A 23,832-nucleotide genomic window follows, 5' to 3' on the forward strand; every position below is an offset into this window, starting at 1 on the left:
TTAAAAAGGATCATACTAAGTCTCAGATTCTATAGTTGCCCGTAGGTTGTACTGAATTTTAGGTATAGATTAATCAAAAGAACTTAAGAGTACAGCGGGGAGGAAAAGGAGGAGATGCTGCACTGCTGAACACCAGCTTTGAGGAGCTGAAATGGCGATGCCTGTTGCCTAGCAACCTTTACTCTTAAGGCGCACTTGCCTGCTTGAGAGAGAGATCCTTTTCAACAGTTGTAATGCAAACATTAATGAGTCAACTGGGTAATGGGGTAACAAAGGTAGGGACCCAAATGATTTTCCACTAACTGAAATCAGAGCCTCTCCTCCAAAAGATTAATTAAAAGACAATGAACACCCAAATCAAGCTGAAGTTTTATTTAAAATGTAAAAGAAATGTTCCCCCAAAATGCTGGTGAATAAAGCAAAAGGATACGATACAGTGCTCTCTTCCTACAAGTTAGCCAGCCTATCCAAGTACAGGGCAATATACAGTACTTAATGCTGGTAGAATTTCACAGTAGTTTAGTGTTAAAGATTATCTGTGCCTAGGTTATGAAGAGATTCTCAGTGTGTGATGTTTAGTTCAGGGTTTACACCTTACTGGGCATGAACAAGAGCCCCTGCTCCTTGGCCATAGCCAAATCCCTTGGGCCCAAAGTTCTTTGCATAGCATCCTACAAAGGAAAAGGGAGGAAGGATAGTTAGTGCAAGTCCATTAAGCTTTGCTAACACTGCTGAAGACCCACTCAATAAACCCCCATAAATAAAACAAACTGCTTTGTAAAAGGGCTCAACTTATTTACGATGTTAAATAGGTCATGTACTAAATATATTAAAGCTATAAAGACAAGTCCACACATTCTGGCTCCACAGTGTTCAGCGTGGTCTTGCTAAGTTGCAAGCATGAGTCAGGCCAGGTAAGGTATGTATTTGTCTATTTTCTTCCATATACTTAACGCTTTGCTCAAGAGATGAAGGCAAAAGATGGCTATTTGTAGTGTTTTTATCTAGGGGGAGTTTTAGATGATCAGGAACTTAAGATTATCTGTGGTTCTCTGTCATCTATAAGCATCTTGGGATATTTTATTTTCAAATAGTGGTACCCCTTTCTCTCTCTCTTTTTTTTTTAATACCAGTGACATTTCATTAAATAAGAACCAGTGTGGGATATTCATATGGACAGCAGTAACTGAAATTAATTTTACCTTTACAATAGATTTCACCTTCTTTTTCAGTCAGAGTTGTTGATTCAAGACTCTTCCCACACTTTGCACATCGGAAACAGTTTTTGTGCCAGGGCTGGAAGAGATGAACGTGTCAGCATGTTTGAGAGGTCTGTTTCCTACAGTTCAATTAGATGTGTAGCAAGAAGTGGCTCAGCATGATCACCCCAAAGCAAGCTCCTGACTTCTGTGGTTCAGCTCCAGTGAGAAGGCTGAAACCAGACCTCAGTATCTGCACTCCTGATCACCCACAGAAAGGCTGTTTCCCTGAGAGCAGCCTCAGTCCTAAGCACAAGCCCCGTCTGCTCCTTTAAACAGACCATCTTCTATCTGGCCAAGAACAGCGCAGCTCAAAGAGGTTAGCTGGTAACTTTTCCAAATGCATACACTGAATTCGCATCAGGTGTCCTGACTCGGACTCCTGCTTTTTTTCACTATATTGAATAACCTGGAGCTTCCCTTAGAGTCTGGCCTTTTAAAGTTTAACCTTCAGGAGTGCCCCCTATGAAAACAACTTCTTTCAAACATAAAAGTGACTTGTCAAGTAAGGGAATCACTTCAAAAAAGTTAGTAATTCTGATGGAAGTGCATTTAAAAGTTTCATATAGGACACTGATTTATAAGACATCACCCAAGCAAGAAATGTGGAAGGGTTAGGGGGAGAAAGGGAGCAGAGAGGATTCATTTGCTGTTATTAATTCGAAATAGCACTTTACCTTTCCAGCTCCAATTATCTTCTCGGCAGCATATACAGAATCCCCGCATCTGGAACACTTCTCAGCACCTCCATATTTCTGAGCAAATTTAGAAGTGTTTGGATTTGTTGTAGGCCTGTGAGGCTGAACACTTGTGGAAAGAGGGAAAGAAAGTAGGCAAGAGTTTCCACAGGGCCCTTTTAAGTACACAAGGCAGGAACAATGGAACTCTGGGACTTACCTGCTATATTGCCTCAAAGCTGGAGGCCTTCGCAGCCCAGGACAGGGGAGGAAATGAAGAAGAAATGACTCAGGTGCCAGCCAGAGTTACTGCTTGAACCTATCTATGGGCTCATTTATTATTACAAAAACCAGACAGGGACTCAGACTTAAAGATCTGTCCCTCTGAGTCTAAACAGAATTCATTTCATCCTCAGTGTTGGCCTCTCAACTAAGCAGTTATGTTATGGTTTATTAAAACTTACCAGAGCATATATTTTTACTCCAGAATATCACTGGAATCATAGCTAACTTTTTACTTTACATGAGTTGGAAAAATCACTGTTAAGCAGTTTAAAAATTCCACAAATAAGTAAGTTGACTTTGGTCTATAACTAAGAAAGTTAAGCATGTTTTATAGATTACTTAGTCTCCCAGTATATCTTGAATAAAGGAAAGTGTGAACAGCCAACTTTCTTCATGGAAAAATATTTTGGAAATTTTTATTATTACTATGCCATTTGTTTATCTTTCATTGTTCTCTGATAAGGGTGGTAGTTCTGTCACTATTTACAGATCACTGAGTGAACCATACTTCTTGCTATCAGTAGGAACTGTTTCCATGCAGTAAGGTGTACCTAGTAGGTGCAGAACACCCTCAGGCTTTGAGAAGACTTTTTTCTTTTTTTTTTTTTTTTTTTTTTTTGAGACGGAGTCACGCACTCGCCCAGGCTGGAGTGCAGTGGTGCGATCTCGGTTCACTGCAAGCTCCACCTCGCAGGTTCACGCCATTCTCCTGCCTCAGCCTCCCGAGTAGCTGGGACTACAGGTGCCTGCCATCACGCCTGGCTAATTTTTTTTGTATTTTGTGGTGGAGGCGGGGTTTCACCGTGTTAGCCAGGATGGGAGAAGACTTTTTTTTTTTTTTTTAAGCCCTTTTAGAACCTTATAAATTAGCTGAGCAGATAAAATGACAGCACTCCACAACTGCTAATTTTTCCTACTGGAAAAACAATGTCTTCCTAGCACTTTGGGGGGCCAATGTAGAAGGATAACTTGAACTCAGGAGTTTGAGGCCAGCCTGGGCAACATAGCAAGACCCTGTCTATATTAAATAAAAAATAATAATAATAATAAATAAAGGAGGGTTCACTGGTCTTTGTGCTTTAAATTTTAAAAGGTTTTCAATAAAACCTTTAGAGCACAAAAATAGATGTAATAAGATGGAAAAGGGGAGCACAGCAGGTAAAACAAATCTTAACAAAGATAAAAAGGTAAGCTGGGCATCATGGCCCAGAAACTCTGAGGGTGGAAGAAGCTCAAAGAACACAGAGGTGAGCCTCAATGTAGTACATACCGCAGTTGGAAGAGAACAGATTTTGTAATCAAATAGACATTGGTTCAAATCCTGGCTCTCTCATTTATTTGTGTGACCTGACTCTTAGTGTCATCATCTATAAAACGGACAAAGTATCTACACCTCAGAGTTACTCTGAGGATTATACAGAATGAAGATAAATGTTCAACAGACAACAGGGACTCAATACATGGTAATCATTATTTTAGCCAAGCCAAGCACCATGTTTCATTCAGGTCATAAGGTTTGGAGTTAGACTAGGTTAAGTTCCAGGCTCTACAATTAACTAACAGTGTGACTTTGGGCAAAGTTTTTACTTGATTTTTCTTGTCTTCATTTGCTCTGAAGAAAGAGAGGATGCCCTCTGCTGTAGGACTGTTGTGAGGATTACACGAGTTAACATATGCTAATGCTGCACAGTGACTGGCACGGTTTATGGTCTTGTCCAAGGGCCATTTTGTTGGACTATTACACTAATTTTGGACTTTTCAATATAAAATGGATGTGAAAATGTTAAGTTCAAAAAGTAGAATCAATGGGTTAAAAATAGGAATTAAAAGGAAATTCCAGATTGGGCACGGTGGCTCATCCCTGTAATCCTAGAACTTTGGGAAGCCGAGGTAAGTGGATCACTTGAGGCCAGGAGTTCGAGACCAGCCTGGCCAATATGGTGAAACCCAACCTCTACAAAAAATACAAAAATTAGTCAGGCGTGGTGGTGCACACCTGTAATCCCAGCTACTCAGGAGGCTGAGACAAGAGAATCACTTGAACCTGGGAGGCAGAGGTTGCAGTGAGCTGAGATTGTGCCAGTACACGCCAGCTTGGGTGACAGAGTGAGACTCTGTCACAAAAAAGAAAAAGAAGAAAAAAAAGTGTGTGTGGGGGGAATTCTAAACAAGGAAGTTATTTAACCTGAATATGAAATACTAAGTGAACTTTAACAAATTTAGCACCTTGATATGTTGGCACCAAAGCCTTTAAAGTTTAATACTACTCTCTCAAAGAATCAAAAACAAGAAATAATTTCCATTTTTAAGTTAGAGAAAAATGATTTCTTGATGAAAAATGTTTACATAGAAGGAGGGACTGACGAATTCGCACTGACTGCTTACACTGCACATGAGAAACGCCTCTCATGATTCACACAGCACATTTCTCTACCATTTAATTTCATGACATCCGGTCTCCAAGGTGCTGCGAAATAGAAGTAAATATAAATCACTTGCTTTTGAGAACAGGACTCCTTGATACAGCTTGGAATGCTATAAAGCCAGGAACAGAAATCACTGGAATTATTAATGAGAACTTTGTTAGGTCCAAAACTCAATATTTTGAACTTAAAGAATAGTCACTAGTTTACATGAGAAAATCAGAGTCCCATTTTATTTACTTAGTTTCAACTAAAAATCTGGAGACTCCCAGGTTCCTGTTCAGCAAGCGGCACTAACTGTCGCAACTCATTTCTGAAGGTAACCAACAGTCTCCCAACTCACCTCTCTGGCTTGATGCCCAGCCTCTCGCCACGGTCCATGTTAAGCGTGCCAGCGCCCTGGCCGTAACCGTAGCCTTTTGGCCCATATTTCTTTCCGTAGCAGGATTTGCAGTAGATCTCTTCATCGTGAATTGCCACTGTTGTACTATCTAAATTTTTCCTGCAAACCACTGCAGGGGAAAAAGTTAGACTTTACACATGTTCCAAAGACGCCTTTTTCCTTAGAACAATGGTGGCACACACATGGCCCACAAATGGTAAAGGCTGAGGCTCCCTCACATTCCTGGTTTATCCTGTGGCTTCCCAAAAGCCATGAGACAGCATCTGGACTGGCCAGCTACATTTGAGGATTATTTACATTCCTCCACCGATATGACAGTTGCTTCAGAAATGTATCAAGAATATAACATCCAGAAGCCTCAAGCTTTATTTATTTTTAGTTTGTTTCATTTATTTTGTATTCCCTTTCCTATGGTGCCGATCAAACTTTTACTATGATTTCCCTTTCTGGGAGATGATATTAAGGGAGCAAAGTGTCAGAGGTGGCTATAAATTACTTAAACAAAAGGAATAAAACACCACCTTGCTCCCAACCCTCAACACTCTTAATCTTTTCAGGCTTGTCTTACCAAGTCCTGTTAAATCACAACCTAACAAAGAACAGAAGGGTAGCTCAGTGCCTTGGGGGACTTGCCTCTGTATCCTTTCCTCCCCAGTAGACACCCCCGGGATAAAAATAGTTTTAAATCCTGAATTCTAGTTTTCATCATTAGTCTAGACTGGGAAGAAGTATCACCCTTTCCTCTCCCCAGCAGCTTCTCCAGCAGTGATGAGCCTGTCTGAAAATCGTCAAGTGCTTTAAAGTCTGCATTTGTTTTCCCTTCTGTCCCAAAGGAGAATGCATTCTTTCTTGATGGATCTCTTGCCACAGGACATTTCCACGTGTCCGACTTCATAAAACTGCCAAATGTCATCATGTTTCATCCAGACATTATTTCACTTTCTAAAACTTCAATTAAGCTTGACAAAAAAGTAAATTGTGAGGAAACTCACTGGTAGCACAATCTGGCAGCTGGAAATCAAAGATCAGAATTTCTCCCCCTTATTTAAAAGACAATTGTATGATGATGCGGAGTAGAATGATGGTTACCAAAGGCTCAGAAGGGTACGGTGTCGGGAGGGAAGTGGGGAGAGTTAGTGGGTATACAAATATAGTGAATAAGATCTAGTATTTGATAGCACAACAAGATGATTACAGTCAACAATCATTCATTGTACGTTTAAAAATAAGAGAGTATAACTGGAATGTTGGTAACAAAAAAATAATGCTTGAGGTGATGGATACCTCATTTAAGATGATGTGATTAACATACATTGTATGCCTGTAGCAAAGCACCTCATGTACCCCATAAATATATATACCTGCTATGTACCCATAAAAATTAAAAGTAAGAAAAATAAAAGGGGGGGGTTGAATAAAAGGAAGGAGGACAAGGCCGGGCGCAGTGGCTGACGCCTGTAATCCCAGCACTTTGGGAGGCTGAGGCGGGCGGATCACGAGGTCAGGAGATTGAGACCATCCTGGCTAAGACAGTGAAACCCCATCTCTACTAAAAAGAAAAAATTAGCAGGGCGTGGTGGCGGGCGCCGGTAGTCCCAGCTACTCGGCAGGCTGAGGCAGGAGAATGGCATGAACCCAGGAGGCGGAGCTTGCAGTGAGCCAAGATCGCGCCACTGCACTCCAGCCTGGACGACAGAGCGAGATTCCATTTATAAAAAAAGAAAAACAAAAACTAAAAACTAAAAACAACAACAACAACAACAAAAAGGAGGACAAAAGGAAAGACAGCAAAGAGGAAGGGAGGGAAGGAGGACTAGCTGGCTGGTTTAAAATAGAGTTAAATTTTGAAAGTTCTATTATCTTAGACTAAAGTCTTCTATGGTAGAATGAAATGACATCTACTCTGGAATCTAACTGTTGAGGCTCAAGTGCTGAAATACACATACCTAAAGATAACTATATCTTAAACCATATTTAAGCTAACACTGCTGAAGGACAACTACCCTTCACAGACAGAATAAATGTAAATAAATGTAAAAACTGTTTTGAAAAACCTGTATGAACCAAAACAAGTGTAAGTATATGAAAATGTTACTATATAACCACCCCTTTCTTCCCCAGTCCTCATCCCTGTTCTCTGCAGTAAAATTCTCATAGGTCTGCAAACTACTCTGAATTATTTCCTTAAAAGGCTTTAGTCAGCAGAGACAAATATTAGAAAGGATTGGTAGAAATGACCAGTAAAGAACTTGACATTTAGTAAAACAAATGTCAACAGCATACATGTATGTGTTGTTTTATTATGGTGTAGACATTGTGGCTTAACCTAGACACATGAAACTGAGAGCAATTTCTGAAGTATTTGCATTCTGTTTCCATACTTTCTTAGTTACAAGCCTGCTGAAAAATAGATTCCTTTTTAAAAAAAGTAACTTCTAAAAGAAATGGTTAAACCAAGTCTTCTGAGGAACAGTAGCATAATTATTAAGGAGGCATACATAGGGAACATTCCTATGTAGTATTCTTATTTTTTTGTAACTGCAACTTTCTGTTGTCTGCAAAGCAGTTATGCGATTAAAGAGGTCCAGATACCTTGAATGCTGGCTCCAATGAGGGACAAGGACTATTCAAATTTGAGAAAAGAAGTCTTTTCCTGAAGATTATTTCTCAACGTAACCAATTTTTAACCTATGGTTTTCTGCAGGAATTTTCCCTGTACAATACTATTGATAAGGCGAACATCTGCCCGTATGGGTGGGTTTATCTGACATAATCATTCACGGAAGAAAATTCTGTCATTAAATCAGAAGATGATTAATGATGTGCTTTCTTAAGTTGCTACTCTACAGTTTTAAAACTGAAGACTTTGTTGTCATTAAAGGGAACCCGAGAAAGAGAAAGCTGGGCTGGATGATGAGCAATTCATCTACTCAAAAATGGGAGCTAAGCGCTTGCAATGTGCCAGAAACTGTGCTAGGTGCCAGACCACATAAGCGACACACAGCTCTCAGTGAGGTGGGGGAGGCAGATGTGTTAACAAAGTAAAGGCCAAAACAGAGGCCAAGAGCTGTGGGGACACAAAGGGAGGCGGTGTGTCTTGGGCCACCCCTCCAGTCTTCGCTGCTAGCCTTGCATTTACAACATCTAAGACGACTGGTAAAAACCATTCGTGCTTTCAAAATGATCTTTATTTGCAAAACCACAACTTTTCCTTAAATAGGCATATTGAAGCTTTGTACATACAGATTCCGTCCGAGGTGGAGCACGGGGAGCTACTTACTGCAGAGAAAGCAGCAGCGGTGGAAGCTCCTGCCATCACACTGCACCTCTTCTGCGTGGTACACGGTCCTCCCGCAGGCCCCACACTTGTTTCCACCTCCCCAGACAGGCATTCTGAAGGAATAAAGGCTTCATTAGAATGTCCCTGTGCTGGTCGCACGGCTCCCTAGAGGGCTGTTTAAGCTCAGGGACAGCTGCAGATTTTTGTTTCTTTATGAACCTCTCTAACCACATCTTTCAAAGACCCGCGTTCCTCCAAAATAACCTCGTCTCCTCTCCCAAATCACAACTCTTACATTAGGAAACTGGCTTGTCGTGCACAAGATTTTTTTTTTTTTTTCCTGCCAGACAAAGGACCTGCATTCAATACAACAGTACAGGTCACCAGGAACAAAACAAACTATGCCATTAGACTCCACAGGAGTCAAGAAAGAAGCGTGGGGAGGGGAAAGGCAAGCTTTGTCCCCCTCCCTAACATGCCCATTTTTAATAAACATTTTTTTAAAACTCAGCTGAAGATCTTACCCTTGGGTGGAGGTCTTAATTACATGTTTATAATGCATTGTGACAACACTAAATTCTTAACATTTAATATATATAAGCTATGACACGCTTTCTAGGGAAGAAAGTGTGTTGCCCTGCAAGAACAAGTTTTACATTTGTTTGCTGAAATTACATGATTGTAGTGTAAATAGCTGTGTCTGTGACTCATACAACTGCATGCACGGAGCCTTTGCTGTAACCACAACAAACGCCCATCCAGATGGCTCTGGCTTAAGTTTCTATGCTTCACTAACCCCAAGGCCCACTAGTCCAGCCAACAGTTGGGTTTTCCTCTTTGACAAGTCAGTCAGGCCATACAGAATGTGCCACAAGTTCCCTTCCTACCAATTGCACTGTTTGCTGAGCACGCAGGAATGGCCTCTGAACAGTATGGCCTGCTGTAAAGGGCAAGCTGGAAGTACAGATCCTAGGCTGTCTTGCTGTCATGTAAGGCCAACATTTTCTCATCTCCCTTCTCAACAAATCGGTCTGCCTCGACCACTTTAAAATGCCTGGTTCTGGCCGGGCATGGTGGCTCATGCCTGTAATCCCAACATTTTGGGAGGCCAAGGTGGGTGGATCACCTGAGGTCAGGAGTTTGAGACCAGCCTGACCAACACAGTGAAACCATGTCTCTACTAAATTAAAAAAAAAAAATTAGCCAGGTGTGGTAGCAGATGCCCGCAATCCCAGCTACTTGGGAGGCTGAGGCAGGAGAACTGCTCGAACCAGGAAGCGGAGGTTGCACTGAGCCAAGATTGCACCACTGCACTCCAGCCTGGGTGACAGAGCGAGACTCTGACAAAAAAAAAAAAAAAAAAAAAAAAAAAAAAAGCCTGGTTCTGAATGGCCAGCTTCCTCAGATGCCTTAACCAATATAGAAAGTTGTCCTGCTAAGAAGGCATGTTATGTCTGCCCTGCCTTGAGTGGTATCTAAAAACACAAGCAATTAATTCCCCTTTCCCCGTCATCCTTTCCGGGCTTCCTTCTGTAGAGTGGCATTTGCAGCCCTTGCCTGTTAAGTCTCCTTAGATAGGTTGCTTGCCTCTCTAGGAAACAGGTGGTTAATAAGGCCGAGGCCTCTTACTAATCTAAACCTGGCTAGAAAGAGAAGGGAAACAGAGTGCTGCTAAGTAGAAAAGACTTAAGAGTCTCTAATCGTTAAAATCAAAAGGGATGTGGGGAATTCTCATCCTACCCCATTAAGGTGATCCAGAACCTGACAATTTCCTGAACACAAAGATGAGGCCTTTCCAAAAGAAAGATTAATGGAGCTGATCACTGCGGTGGGCAACTTTCCAGCACTCAGTATTCTCTTGCCTCTCTTCTGGTGATACCTTCCCTAGACTGTCTTCTGGAAAAGCAGCCATCTCATCTCTTTCTTAGACCATGTGGTTTAGAGAAGTGCTTATTAAAATGTGGTCTCCTGGTGATGGATGGGCCACTCTTCTTGTCACCAATTTGAGATAAAATTCAGGTAAGCATTTAGAAACTTTTATGCCACAAGAACTAAGAGAAGATCAGTGAACTCATCTTGTTGAACAGAGCCATCGGTCTGTACTTGGAAATTAAAAATAACAGTCCTTTACTGATATGGTTTGGCTGTGTCCCCACCCAAATCTCATCTGGAATTGTAGCTCCCATAATTCCCATGTGTTGTGGGAGGGACCTGGTGGGAGGTAACTGAATCCTGGGGGTGGGTCTTTTGTGTGCTGGTCTCATGGTAGTGAATAAGTCTCACAAGATCTGATGGTTTTATAAAGGGGAGTTGCCCTGCACGCACTCTCTTGCCTGCTGCCATGTGAGATATGACTTTGATCCTCATTCACCTTCTGCCATAATTGTGAGGTCTCCCCAACTATGTGGAACTGTGAGTCAATTAAACTACTTTCCTTTATAAATTACCCAGTCTCAGGTATGTCTTTATTAGCAGCGTGACAACAGACTAACACATTTACCATAGATGGTTTGAAAAGCACTGGTTTTAGATGGTATTGATTCTACCCCTATCTTCATCTGTTTCGTGTTGCTGTAACAGGATACCAGAGACTAGGTAATTTATAAAGAATAGACTGAGAATATAAAGATTTGAAGGCTGGGAAGTCCAAGATCAAGGTACGGCAGGTTTAGTGTCTGCTAAGGGCCCCATCTGTGCTGCAGAATGGTGCCTCCAATGCAGCATCCTCTGGGGGCCAGGAACACTGTACCTTACATGGCAGAAGAACAGAAGAGGGTGAACCCGCTCCCACCAGGCCTTTTTATGTTGGTACTAATCCTTTGAAGAGAGTGGATCCCTCAGGACCTAAACATCTCCCATTAGGCCCAACTCCCAATGTTGTTGCATTGGGAATTGTTTTAACATGATTCTCAGAGGGGACAAAAACACTCAAACCATAGCAATCCCCAACCCCAGGGCTGGGCATGTGACTCGGTCACGGCCAATCAACTGTGCCTTACCTTATCCTACATGCCTCAGTTATGAGCCAGTAAATTCCCTTCTTAAGTCATTTGGAATTGGAGCTCCTGTTCCTTAAAACAACACACACACACCACACATACACACAGACACACACACATGCCCCTGACTGCTATGGCTTGTTATCACTAAACTGTAAGTCTGAATTTGCAAAAAGCCAACTTCTCTTAACCAGACAGGAACAAAGTCATTCCAAGGGTCCATAAATGTTACCAGGCTTACCATGAAGGCATCCACATAGGATCAGTATCTTGCAACAATAGGACATGTTTACAAGCTTTCCTTTTTAGTTGCATAAATCTTTTCTTCTCCTCCCTGGAGACAGGCACTCCATTGTTTAAATCCAGACTGAAACGTAAGCCTGGCTGTAAAACCTAAGACATAACGCCTTGGCTCCAACAGCCTGCACTGACCTGTGTTTGTAGTACAGTTAGTGACACTGACTTTGCCCACTGCCTCCAAAGTTACCTGTATTCTGAATGCTCATGGATGCAGCAGCCATCTGCTGGAAGTTCCCTCATGATTCCTGCAGAACCAAAGGCCAGAATCCAGGCCTACAGGTAATGACACTACAATTACTTACACTGGATCCTAAGTATCAACTAGTTCTTAACATACTTTGTTGTTGTCAAGGCATTTCTATTATTGAAGCATTTCTCATATTAGAAAGTGAACTGTTAATACCAACTTGGTATTTTTCATTTTCACACATATTTACTTTGGAGCAATCACCAGTAAGGAGCCAGATTGCTATCACAACTCAGGTTAGACTATGCTGTCTTTGAATAACACTTAAAAACACATTAAAAGGAAAACGCAACTAATAACCTTGTTATGCTCTTCCATACCATTGAAGAACAGCCTGGATTTTTAAGATAGAAGGAATATCTTCCCTTTCTTTATGTAATTCAGGGTTTCTTTAAACTTACTTATTCTAAGTTAACTGCACCAGCCAAATGTGAATGTGTCAGCTTTTCAGGAGATACTTACCCAAGTTCCACAGCATTCAACTTACTGTGCAATAAGTTTCTGGTCCCTTGAGGGTGGGGACCACATCTCTGTATTCTCCACACCATCTACCAGAGTATGTGCATATATCAAAATATTACAGTTCTATCCCGTTTAAGGACTTTCCTAAGGATTTCTAAATAACCTTTTCTGTGACAGAGGGAAATGATGTAACATAAAGAGCATCCTCAGAAAGTTTCAGTTGGATTTACTTTTTTTTTTTTTAAGATGGATAGGGAGCCAGGCGTGGTCGCTCATGCCTGTAATCCCAACGCTTTGGAAGGCTGAGGCAGGAGGACTGCTTGAGCCCAGGAGCTCAAGACCAGTCTGGGTAACATAGGGAGACCCTATATTACCTATATTTAAAACAAATTTAAAAAGAAATTAGCCACGCGTGGTGGCACACACCTCTGGTCCCAGCTTCTTGAGAGGCTGAAGGGGGAGGATTGCTTATGCCAGGCATGTCAAGACTACAGTGAGCTATGATCGCACCCCTGCACTCCAGCCTGGGCAACAGAGCAAGATGACCCTGTCTCAAAAAAAAAAAAAAAAAAAAAAAGTGGATGGGGATAGTTGAATATTCCTTATATTGTTCTCTACTTTGTATGCCTGAAATACTTCATAATGGAAAGGACGAGGGAGAGTAAGTAGACTGACTGGTTTAAGCACACCTGAGTTAATGCCACCGTTATCACAGCTGCGCAACCTCGGGCTTCATTTCCTCAAGCTAAAAATGGGGACAGGGGGCTCTCTCCACCCACAGAAATATTGTGAAGGCAAGATAAGGTAAGCCAAGGCTGGCAGGAATCCAGTAGCTGTCAGCTTGAAGACAAAGGGGACGTCTCACTCTATCCGGCCTGCTATCAGTACTCTGGTAGGAAAACCCACCAACCAGCACCTAGTACATAGCTGCAGAGCAACAAACGAGGTAAGGAAAAAACTGAGCTGATTGGTCACTATCAACCTTCCTTTTTGGGGACATTAAAATGCACTCCAAAGTAAAGCAACAGTTCCCACATATGGTGGTGACTAAGAAACAAAGTTCAAATTTACACTTTTAGCTTGAACCTCTACTGGACATTTCCTGAATTTGGCTGGAAGAAGTGTGATGATCTTCCATTTCGGTCACTCTTGGCATTGCTGTGCATATAAAAAAAAAAAAAGCAAGTCTTCATTTTTCTTACAAGCCTTTGGCCACACTACTCCACTACAGCTGTCATTAATCACAGCAAACTAGATTTGCACTAAGCAAATCTGGGCTGCATGCCTTTCCCAAATCCTATGCATTCATTTCCAGAATGGTAAGAGCAAAAATAAAATTTACATCTGATAAAATAGGGCAAATTCTGTTTCTCAGTCTTCTTCCTTGTTTTTCAGTGTCTGAAAGAGTTCCAGCACTATGACTGACCCACTGTATTAGATGTTACAATGTGATTTATATCTGAACACCTATGTGCAATTTCTCCTTGCTGCCTCTCCTTAGCCTAGGATACCACCCAAAATTCATAAGACTCAGCCATGGGGAAAAACTGATATAGTCGAAGTCTGAGTTGTCTTATGGTACAGTTACTTCATTCTCTAGACAACTGTGGTAGGAGTTATTAAGAAATTACTTTAGGCAGATGGAGAGGAAAAGGGGTCCTTGGGAAGCTTTCCTTGTTTAAAGCATCTCTGGAAAAGTTTCTTGTAAAGCCCTGGCTCCTAGAGCCAGGCCGGCAACCTTTGATATGCAAATGCGGGCCATGTGGGTCATGCAAATGCCCTACCTGTGCCTGGTCACATGGCAGCCCCCCACATATCCCCACGTGTGTGGAACATCATGGCGCCCTGTATTTGCATATTAAAAAGCTAGGGTGTGAGGGCCAGCTTTTTCTTGGACTACGTGAATGATATGCCTGGTCAAACCAATCCCCTAAGCCCTGTGTAAATCAGACATCCTCTCCTCCAGCCTCTGCAAATATACCTGGCTGGTATCCGTGGCAGGTGGGAACCTCCTCTTTGGGCTTTGGAGCCGCCCTCCCTCTGTCTCTGTACTGGGGAGCTTCTTCCTTCTGTCTTCTCCCTTCTTGCTTATTAAACTCTCCGCTCCTTAAAACCACTCCATGTGTGTCCATGTCGTTTTATCTAAACCGGCGGGAGGACCAAGAACCCTTGTGTTCCTGCACTCATGAGAGCCATATCATAACTGAGAGCTGACTACCTGGGCCATTCTCATACCATTAGTGCTGCATTTACTGTCTTACTTTAGAATGGGGATGACTTGAATCTATGAAATTCAAATCTATATGTTACCATTTAAAGTTTAAGTTATCTGCTCTGAAATTAAAAGTTTGGATTGAATCAGTCTATATTGTATATTTACCCAGATTCTCAATGCCTCCAGAAGTTTTGACATTTTATTACTACATGTAAGGCCTTATTATTACACTAGAACCTGACTGTAATCCAATTTCCCCTAAAGGAGAATTTATTATAAAATATAGTCTCATCTTGAGCCACATCCAGGGGGAGTTACTTGTTAAAGAATGTAAGTTAGTAGCACTGTCCCTGGTTACAATGACTTTTTAGCAAGGCCAGGATTTGACAGCTGTAGTTAATCGGAAATTAAGCTTTCAGTTGATGCCTGTTCTACAAATTTTTTCTTCTGTTACCCCAACTACCCACTTAGTCTACTTTTCTTATGGAAGTGAATACCACTGAACCAAGGATGAACTCTTCATGTCTTAGTGATCAGCTCCATACTCCATCTGGCTCCTCCTACTGAAGCCAAATCCTCAACCTGGCCTTTAAGTCAGTTTAGCATAAGGGCAAAGTAAGAACACATGTTTGGAGTCCAGGAAGTGTCATTTCTCTCATCCGTAAACTTAGGGCAACAGTACCTTTTTTAGAGAGTTAAGAACAGTACCATCTTTATAGAGTTATAGATGAGATAATGCTTGCATAGTCGGGACTCAAATGATAGTATCAATATTTAGCAATGTTCTAACCTTTGTTATCAATACTCATCTTGCCCTACCATCTCACATGTCTATTCCTTCCTTATTCCCCAACCCTCCCCATCAAGGCAACTGTCTTACCTCCTTTCCATCCAGCTAACTTCATTTCTGTGTCTCAAGTAATTTTTCTAGGGTAGAGGCAGCTTATAAGCACTGTAAAATGCTTTACTGTTTATGAAGCTCTCATATAAATGTATTAATTCAACAATATTTCATAAGCCATGTACTGGGCTAGGGGCTGAGGATAAATGGGTCATAAGGAAAGGCCCGTTTTGTACAGAGTTCTACTTTGGTGGTAAAAACATGTGGACAAATAATAGCAATACAATAAATGACACAGAGGCATGCAAAAAGGGCTTCCACACCGTTTACTTTCACAGGCATGACGAAACAGTCATCTTGCAGATCCACTGATAGTGGATTCCTGAAACTACGTTGAGAAAGATTCTGAAATTCAGTCCAGGTTCTACAATCAAGAGAACTGTGATTAATTATTTTTGCCATGGAAACTGCAATACACATGCCACCTTTCAGACATGCCAGATATAAAAGAAACAGTGCGGAGCTTAGAATCAGATAGACACAAGCTGGTTGAAAAAGCCAGTTATCAGCTCTGTGATCTTGGCAAAAATTCCTTAACCTCTGAGTCTTAACTTCCTCAGAGGTAACCTGGAAATGGATGAGAACTATCTTATAGGTGGTTGTAAAGATTTAATGAGATAAAGTTTGTAAAGTACCTGGCAAAGAGCCTGTACTCCACAAACGGGCGGGCTTCCTTTTCCTTTAGGAACACTCGGGGCCTGAATATACCAAGTTCAGTCAGTTAGGTCAAGGGTCCCAACCCCCAGGCCACAGACCCATAGCTGTGTTTTGTGTTCAGGCTACTTGCTACTTGTCTGTGGCCTGCTAGGAATCAGGCTGCACAGCAGGAGGTGAGTGGAGGGTGAGCCAGTGTTACCGCCTGAGCTCTGCTTCCTGTCAGATCGGCGGAAGCATTAGATTATCATAGGAGCGGGAACGCTATTGTGAATTGTGCAGGTGAGGTATCTAGGTTGCCCACTCCTTATGAGAATCTAATGCCTGATGATCTGAGGTGGAACAGTTTCCCATCCGTGAAAAAATCATCCTCCACAAAACTGGTCCCTGGTGCCAAAATGATGGGGACTGATGAGTTGGGTGACTTGCTGAGGTCACCGATCTCCAAAGAAACAAATCAGGCTCATGTTTTGATTGCAGAACCACAAGCTTTCCTCAAAAGTACCATATCTGACAGGTACAGAACATTAAGGGTTGAGACTATTCAAATGACCTGAGAATTCTCAATCCTTGAGTTACCAAATTACACACACAAATTACACACCTTCCTCTCCACCCAACTAGCAGTAAGTGATCTCTGTGCACCACTCTCACACCCAAACTGCTACTTTCAACCAACAAGCTTTCTATTACCCCTCTCTGCTAACCCCACTGAAGGAAAACTCTCTTCTAATCTAGTGAAAACTCCTGTGTGTACCTCAGCCTCACCATTCTTACTACTTTTGAATTCTGCTACCTCTCATGTCTTCAACTTAGAGTGCAGCAAAATTCGACACAGATTTGAATCACTATCTGCCAAATCCCATATTGTAATTAAAATGCAACTATGCTATAAGCTCAGTAACCCTGATCCCCAGCATCTGTGATAGCAATTCACAATCTGTGCAAAACTACAAGTTATTTAATTATTCAAACAATATTTGCATGATTTTTTCATGGAATCAGACCTAGATATATATATGCTGAGACTATTGTTTATTTGCCAAATGATCACAGGTTGTTCATTTGATCTGCTAGTTTTCTCATTTTAAAAATGGAGACAATGCTTATTTATATAAGGCAGTTTCGAGATTAAACAATATATGCAAAACACCTAGAATAGTGTCTGCCACATGACAGGTAATAATAATTACAAATACTTCTATAAAGCTTAATATACGCTTTACTTATATTTTATATTACCTCATTTAATCCTCGTAACAACTAACGTAAGACTAACACTATTCCCATTTTATGAGTGGGGAAACTGAGGCATCAAGCTATTAAATGACTCATAACTATGAAACCAAAATAAAATGACCAATTCAACTTAAAAATGAATACCAATAAAATTCCAATTCAAAAGTATTTCACTGATGTTTTGCTAAACTAAACCACTGGTAGCAATACGGATATAGTACTGACCTCCATGGCTATGGCACAGGTTCTTCTTTAAGCTGAGTAGTTCCTATACTGCTGTGTGTTGGATGAGGATTCATTTCTCTGTGCTTATTTTCTTTTGGAAGTACTGTGAAACCACCATGAAGCCCTCTTTCCGATAGTGAACTGGGAAGTCATTTGGCCCTAATGAATTACATGGTGTCTGTTCTTATTAGTCAAAGACAATTAATAGTACTGTTGGCACAATGAGATTGTAAACAAAAAAGGAACCTGATATCCTTTCCAGATCATTCACAATATACTTCTATTAGTTCTTCCTCTGTGACTTACAACAATAAAATTTTTAACAGAAACTGTGCCTGTGGTAAAAAGGAATTTGAGGAGAAAAAATATATAAAAAAGAAACTGTGCCCAGCTTCTCCACCATCCAGACTGAGAAACATTCCCTTAAGTCAGGATTCTTAACCCAGAGTCCACAATTCTTTTTAATTCTGGGGGCTGAGCAATTTGGTACCACATACTTTATGTTATGACATTTTGAGAAGGGGTCTGGAGACCTCACAGGAGTGCCATGATATAAAAACAGTTAGAAACCCCACCTAGGTAATCAAAGACCCAGAGGTGTCTGGGGATCCCCACCCAACAGAACCCAAGGGATGCCATGCTGGCAGTCAGGGTAAGGTGCCTTGAGGAAACCTGTGAAAATCTGCATAAAGAAAGCTGGCCTCCAGGCAATGTCTAGGAAACACTATTCAGGTGTGAGCCAGCTCTCTCCTGAAACAGACTTTCACTGATAGCCTTTTCCCACACACATTCAACCAAGTGCACAACTTTGTCTAGTTACAAGGAACCACTCCCAGGCTGGGCTGAGCTTTGTACAAGTATCAACAGGCCTTATGACAACCCTGCAAGGCATGTGCCACTACACCCATTTTACACGATGAAGTATTGAGGCCAAAGAGTAAAGTTAATTTGCCCAAGGGCATCAAACCAATGGGTACTGGAGTTGAAGTGTGAATTTGGTCCTGCCTGGCTTCGTTCCTGCCCCTTTCAGCCATGCCTCCTCTCCCACAGTGGGCTCCCTTTTGGGGTTCATTTGATTCACCTCACTTTTGACAAAGAAGAAAAATTAGAGACCCGGATCCCTATTGCAATTTAGTGTCAGAGTTGCCTCTGGAGTCAAGCTTCTAAAACTCCTGATTTTGCAATTTCATCAGGACAGGCCTCCAGCAAGTACTGCTTTCAGCACAGTACTTAGCATATACCAGTATCAATCAATATTTGTTAAATACATTTGGAGAAATGCATTAAAAATGTATGATACAAACTTTAGATCAAATCTGCAAACAAATATCTATTGTATGAGTCAAATTATATTTTTGTTTCCTATAATCACAACCTTATTCTTTCCTTCCTTCTTTCATTCAATTGTCCAAGGCACCCAAGGAAGCACTGTGAGTTTCAAAGACTTATGAGATGCAGGTCTGGTCTTAAAGGTAACACAGCACCAAAAGAGCAAAGAAAACTACAATGCAGGGGAGAAAAAACCCAGAGAAATACTGACAAAGTATCAGTGACAATGGACGAGAGCGATGACCCCAGGAGTATTGGGGGAGACCATTCAGCACTTCACAACATCCTTTGTAGGCTGGCATGCTGTTCTGAAATTATGTTAGATTCTCTCTTTCAAAATCTATCACCCAACTCTTTCTTGAAAAACGGGAGTCAAAATACAGCTAACTTTGTGGCTGTCCTATTTGAATTCTTGGCATTTTATAAGTAGAGTTTTAAAACAGGTTAATTGGAAAAGTCAAGAACTAAATACGACGATTTTCACTGCCCGGTTTAAAAAATTACTAACCGCCCCCGCTAAAAAAAAAAAAAAAAAAAAAAAAAAAAAAAAATCTGTATCGAAAAGCATTTATAAAGGGAAAATGTGCTTGGTTTGCAGACTGCAAATAAAAGAAGTTAAACATTTTGGGTAGCCATTTAAATAAACATCGTTTAACAAATGTCCCGGTTTAGAAGGGGGAAAGGGATCCGCCGGTTTAGAAAGCCCGCCCCCCGCCCCCAGGGGGTGCCTACGTGGAGCTCCTGAATCTGGCTCTGGAGAACCCAGAATGTGATTCTCAGGACCTGTCGCATAATTTCACAATCAAGCATTCTTGCATTCTTCTTTGTACCTGAATCGTAGAAAGTTCTGGAAAAAGCTAGGAGTGAGCGACTGACATTTCCCTGCTGTTCTTTCGACATAGAGTGGTTCGGTGCTTGGTGGGCAGGCACCACCAAACAATGGGGCCGCTAGGAGCCGGGTACGGCGGCAGGAGCAGTACCCTGGGCTCGCGGGGGATGTAGAAGCCCCATTCCACCCCTAGGGGACCGAACCCGGTAAGGTCGCCCTTGGTCTCACCACACTCCGGGCAGAGGGGGCCCTGAGACTCGGACCCCCACCCCAGAGAGAACCTGCCGCTGGACGAGGGGACCCACGGCTGCCAAGAGGCGGATTAGCAGAAACGCGAAACTCACGACCCGCCTCTCCCCCAGAGAAACCAGCATGGAGAAACTAAAGGTCACGTAAGATTATTTACCTGCCCCGCGGGCCTGGGATCCCAGCGCACGGCCTGGGCGGCCTCGGGGACAAGGGCAGGTGTGTTTGAAGGATAAGAGAGAGAAAATCTGGGGCGCAGGGGTGAGGAGGCTGGCAGGGGCACAAATGTGGACCGGGATGGGGATGTCGTAGGAGACCGGGGCGCGCCGGCCGGCGACAGCAGGACCCCGGGAGGCGGTGGAAACCCCCTGCGACTCCCGCCCTGGGGTTGGCAGCGCCGCGGAACCGCCCCACCGCCCCTACTCACTTGAGTCGGAGGCGGGAGCACGTACCGCAGGCGGAGCTAGCGAGGCTGAGCTGGAGGTAGGGTCCACGGAGTCCCAGATCCAAGGCGAAGCGCGCGCCAGTGCCTTTTAAAGAGCGCCCGATGGGCGAGGCCTGTGTCCGCCCCGCCTTCCTCCCGGCTCCGCCCCGCCCCGCCCGCCGGATTCCCGGAGCCGCTTGCCGGGCTGGGGCTTGTAGCGGGCTGGCTGCCCTCGGCCCGGCTCCGGGCTAGCCACCAGGAGACAAAAGGCAGGAGGCCCGCCTCTTCCTGCAGCTTCCCGCCCGCCCGGCATCTTCCCACGTCCCGGGACCGCTCCCTCCCAAAGGGACCCGGCAGTTCCAAAAGCCACTGGGACTTGGAGAGGGACTTCCTTCCCCTCCAGGGAGGCCCGGCGGCGGGACGGTCCCGCCGGGAAGTGGCCCTCGCCGCCCTGCGTCGGACCTCTCCACCGCGAGCGCCGATCCCCGTCTTCGCGGACACAGACGGGGCGGGAGGCTCCAGCAGTAAAAAGTCAGCCAAACGGGGCTTTCCGCCACCTCCCCCCTTGTCCTTGTCAGTAGACTCAACGTGATTAACTTCCCTAGTTAACGCATATTCTCTCGTCCGATTTCCAGCTTCTGGGAACCCACAACTTTCTTATTCTTAAAGAGCAAAATTCCTCATGTAGACTAAATAAATGACGTTACGAAAACGCCCCATTCCCAAAGTGTTTCGCTCTTCCCCTCCACCAGGGCACAGCACGCGATGCTGAGGGGGAAGAAACCTAAACCCAGGCAGAAACCCCGGGCGCCACAGGGTCCTGCGTTTCTATGTGTTGATGTCAGAAAAGCAAAAGGATACCGTGACATCCGAAGGGACCTAATGCCTAAGCTACAGGATGATTTATTGTTTTAGATGAAAAGGAAAATAAACAATGCAATCTCTATCTGGTTCATATTCTAGGCCTCCTCATGACCTCTCCTGCCAGAAGCAATGATCCCAGAGAATTGATACTTGCGGAGTGGGGAGTTCAAAAAAGGCAGTGAACAAAACTCCCTCATGCCATAAATGCTTTTTCCTCCTCTGGTCCAGAGTTTCTCATCCTCCACACCATTGACATCTTGGGCTGGATAATTCTTTATTGTAGGGGGCTGTCCTGTGCATTGTAGGAGGCTTCCACGCACTAGATGCCAGTTGCACCATGCCCCCGACGTTGTGACAATCGAAAAGTCTCCGGACATTGCCAAATGCCCTCTTGGGGAGACGGCAGGGAGCACATATCCGCATAACAACGTACAGAACCGACTTATAATATTATTGTTTTATTTTATATGCTGGGGCCAATCCAGGATAAACTCATTATAGCTGCCTTGTTCTGTGTCCACCAAGTACTGTTCAAAAACACATAGTGGTGATTGACATCTCCTGATACTGTGGCAGGAGTCTGGAAAGCATTCTTGCCTGCTGTGAGCTTTTCTAAATATGGACGATCCTTATTTCCATGATATCGGCTAGTGTAAGTGACTTAACTTATGGGCCAACAGGAAAATTCAGTCCCTCGGATTCTACATTTGCTTTAGCTCAGCTGCTTACAGTATTTATTTTTTCTTGCGCAAGTTTGCCTACTGCTTCTACTGAATGAAACTGTATCAGTGAGTCTCACTGCAGCACTGGATTTTAGCAAGCCACTGCCCTTTCTCTCCTACCCTGAGTTCTTCTCAATGCCTCTTTGTGGAAGGGGACTCCCAGACCTGAGCTGTTTCTGTCAAGCTCATGCTGTCCCGAATTTCCAGAGCCATATCTTATTTGAAATTGGGCTTGTTGGCCGGGTGTGGTGGCTCATGCCTGTAATCCCAGCTACTTAGAAGCTGAGGCAGGAGAATCACTTGAACCTGGGAGGTGGAGGTTTCAGTGAGTAGCAATCGTGCCAGTGCACTCCAGCCCGGGTGACACGGGGAGACTCCGTCTCAAAAAAACAAAGCAAAACAGAAAAAGAAATGGGGCTTGTTTTTGATCTAAAAATATTTCTGCTATCTGTCCCTGTATGTATTTGCCTCCGTATATTTCACAGTGAGTCTGCAGATGATATACAACATGTGATTTTGAACAAATCTGTATTTGTATTTATCAACATTTAAAAAATATTTATTTCTCTTTTCTTTAAACATCTATTTAAACTGTTGACTCTTTTAGTTACGAACATGAAGAAATTAAGAGTTTTTAGACGGAGTGTTGCAAAAGAAAGAGTATGGGCTTTGGAATCAAACACACATGATTTCAACATACAGCTCTGCCACCTATCAGTTTTGTAAGCTTGGGCTAAGTACCTGACCTCTGTGCATCTGTTTCTTTATCTGTAAAAAGATAATTCTACACACTTTGTAGTGTTGTTATGAGGATTAAATCGGATGATGTATGTAAAATGCCAAACATAGCACCTGGCACATGGTAAATACTGAATAATTGATGGTTGTTATGTTAAGCAAAGATATCTTGATGTCCTTATTGCCTCTCAAGAAAGAAATAGAAATTGTGCTTTACTAAGTACTCATGTTGCCTTCTTGAGGGCTTGATATTAAGAAGGTATGAAGTGTTTTCCAAAACAATCAAGAATCTTCAGTAGGAAGCATCTGCGTGCCTGCAGAAGGCTAGTGGGAGAATTGTGTTCTCATGGAGAAGGATGAACCCTTAAGTCCACATGGTCTTAGTCTGTTTGACCCCTCGACTTTGTAATAGGCAGAATTGAAGGTTAAAAGTGTCCAGCAGGCTGTTTCTTTTTCCCACTCAAAATGTGTATGATATTTGTAACAACTCCATTCTCTGGAATTCATCAACCAATTTCAAATCAAAGCCTTCTCTCAAGGTCACTGTCCTAAGGCAAGTTGAACCAAGGTTGTTGCCTTTTGTCATGACCTTCTGCTTCAAACGTAGATTTAAAAAATATTTTTATTATTTTTATTTCATGCCCCCCCCTTTTTTTTTTTTTTAACAAAACTCTGAATCAGATGAATGTGAATTTAAACACAAAGCCTCTTTATTTTAGGGCAAGGCTTTCTTCCTAGAAGGCAAGAAGGCTATAGTGAAGAGGAGTATTTTATTAAAATGATTTTAGTATGAAATAAAGGAAAAAATTTGAACTTTGCTAATGTACACATTTAATAACACAAAAAGAAGCAGTTTTTCTACCTTATTTCTTAGCTAAGATTTAGCAGCAGTGGTGGGAATTAAAAATTACTCATACTTAAACCTAATACTCTGTGATGTATTATCTGACAGAGAAAAGAATAATATAAGTTATATATGCTTTAAAAGCTGACATAAATGTCCCTGAGTCGTGTAGTAGGTATTTGTGATTGCCTCTCTAGCATCCATTCCTCTCTGTGTGGTTTCAGGCACGTGAGTTCACGGTCCTGGTTCAGGGTGGAGCACTGGATC

At 42.7% G+C, this 23,832-nt stretch overlaps 1 protein-coding gene and 1 long non-coding RNA gene across 4 annotated transcripts; one reads left to right on the forward strand and one right to left on the reverse strand.

The window, feature by feature from the left end:
• Positions 1-357: 357 nt before the first annotated feature.
• CSRP2 (cysteine and glycine rich protein 2) lies at positions 358-20,481 on the reverse strand. Of its 3 annotated transcripts, XM_065524604.1 has the most exons (7): positions 20,401-20,481; positions 8,328-8,440; positions 4,988-5,156; positions 4,607-4,756; positions 1,937-2,066; positions 1,203-1,296; positions 358-671 (listed from the first exon to the last, which is right to left on the reverse strand). In XM_065524604.1, exons 2-7 carry the CDS (start codon positions 8,437-8,439, stop codon positions 595-597), a joined length of 732 nt encoding a protein of 243 aa, XP_065380676.1. In that variant the 5' UTR covers position 8,440; positions 20,401-20,481; the 3' UTR covers positions 358-594. The 3 variants fall into 3 exon arrangements, with proteins under 3 accessions (XP_065380676.1, XP_005571661.1, XP_005571660.1); XM_005571604.4 differs by lacking the exon at positions 4,607-4,756 and having other exon boundaries at positions 20,426-20,481; XM_005571603.4 differs by lacking the exon at positions 4,607-4,756.
• LOC141408080 (uncharacterized) lies at positions 19,794-22,884 on the forward strand. The gene is made up of 2 exons (XR_012420468.1): positions 19,794-20,114; positions 21,361-22,884. It is a non-coding gene; the product is annotated as an uncharacterized lncRNA (long non-coding RNA).
• The last annotated feature ends 948 nt before the right edge of the window (positions 22,885-23,832 follow it).

The sequence above is a fragment of the Macaca fascicularis genome, chromosome 11, assembly GCF_037993035.2.
Source record: "Macaca fascicularis isolate 582-1 chromosome 11, T2T-MFA8v1.1".
Lineage (NCBI taxonomy): Eukaryota > Metazoa > Chordata > Mammalia > Primates > Cercopithecidae > Macaca > Macaca fascicularis.

Coding starts and splice junctions, on each gene's coding strand:
- CSRP2 (XM_065524604.1), bottom strand. CDS start 8,439: ATGCCTGTCTGGGGAGGTGGAAACAAGTGTGGGGCCTGCGGGAGGACC. Junction 4,757..4,987: donor CTGGGCATCAAGCCAGAGAG/GTGAGTTGGGAG, acceptor CTGGCTTTATAG/CATTCCAAGCTGTATCAAGG. Junction 2,067..4,606: donor AGGCGTTTCTCATGTGCAGT/GTAAGCAGTCAG, acceptor TCTTTCCACAAG/TGTTCAGCCTCACAGGCCTA.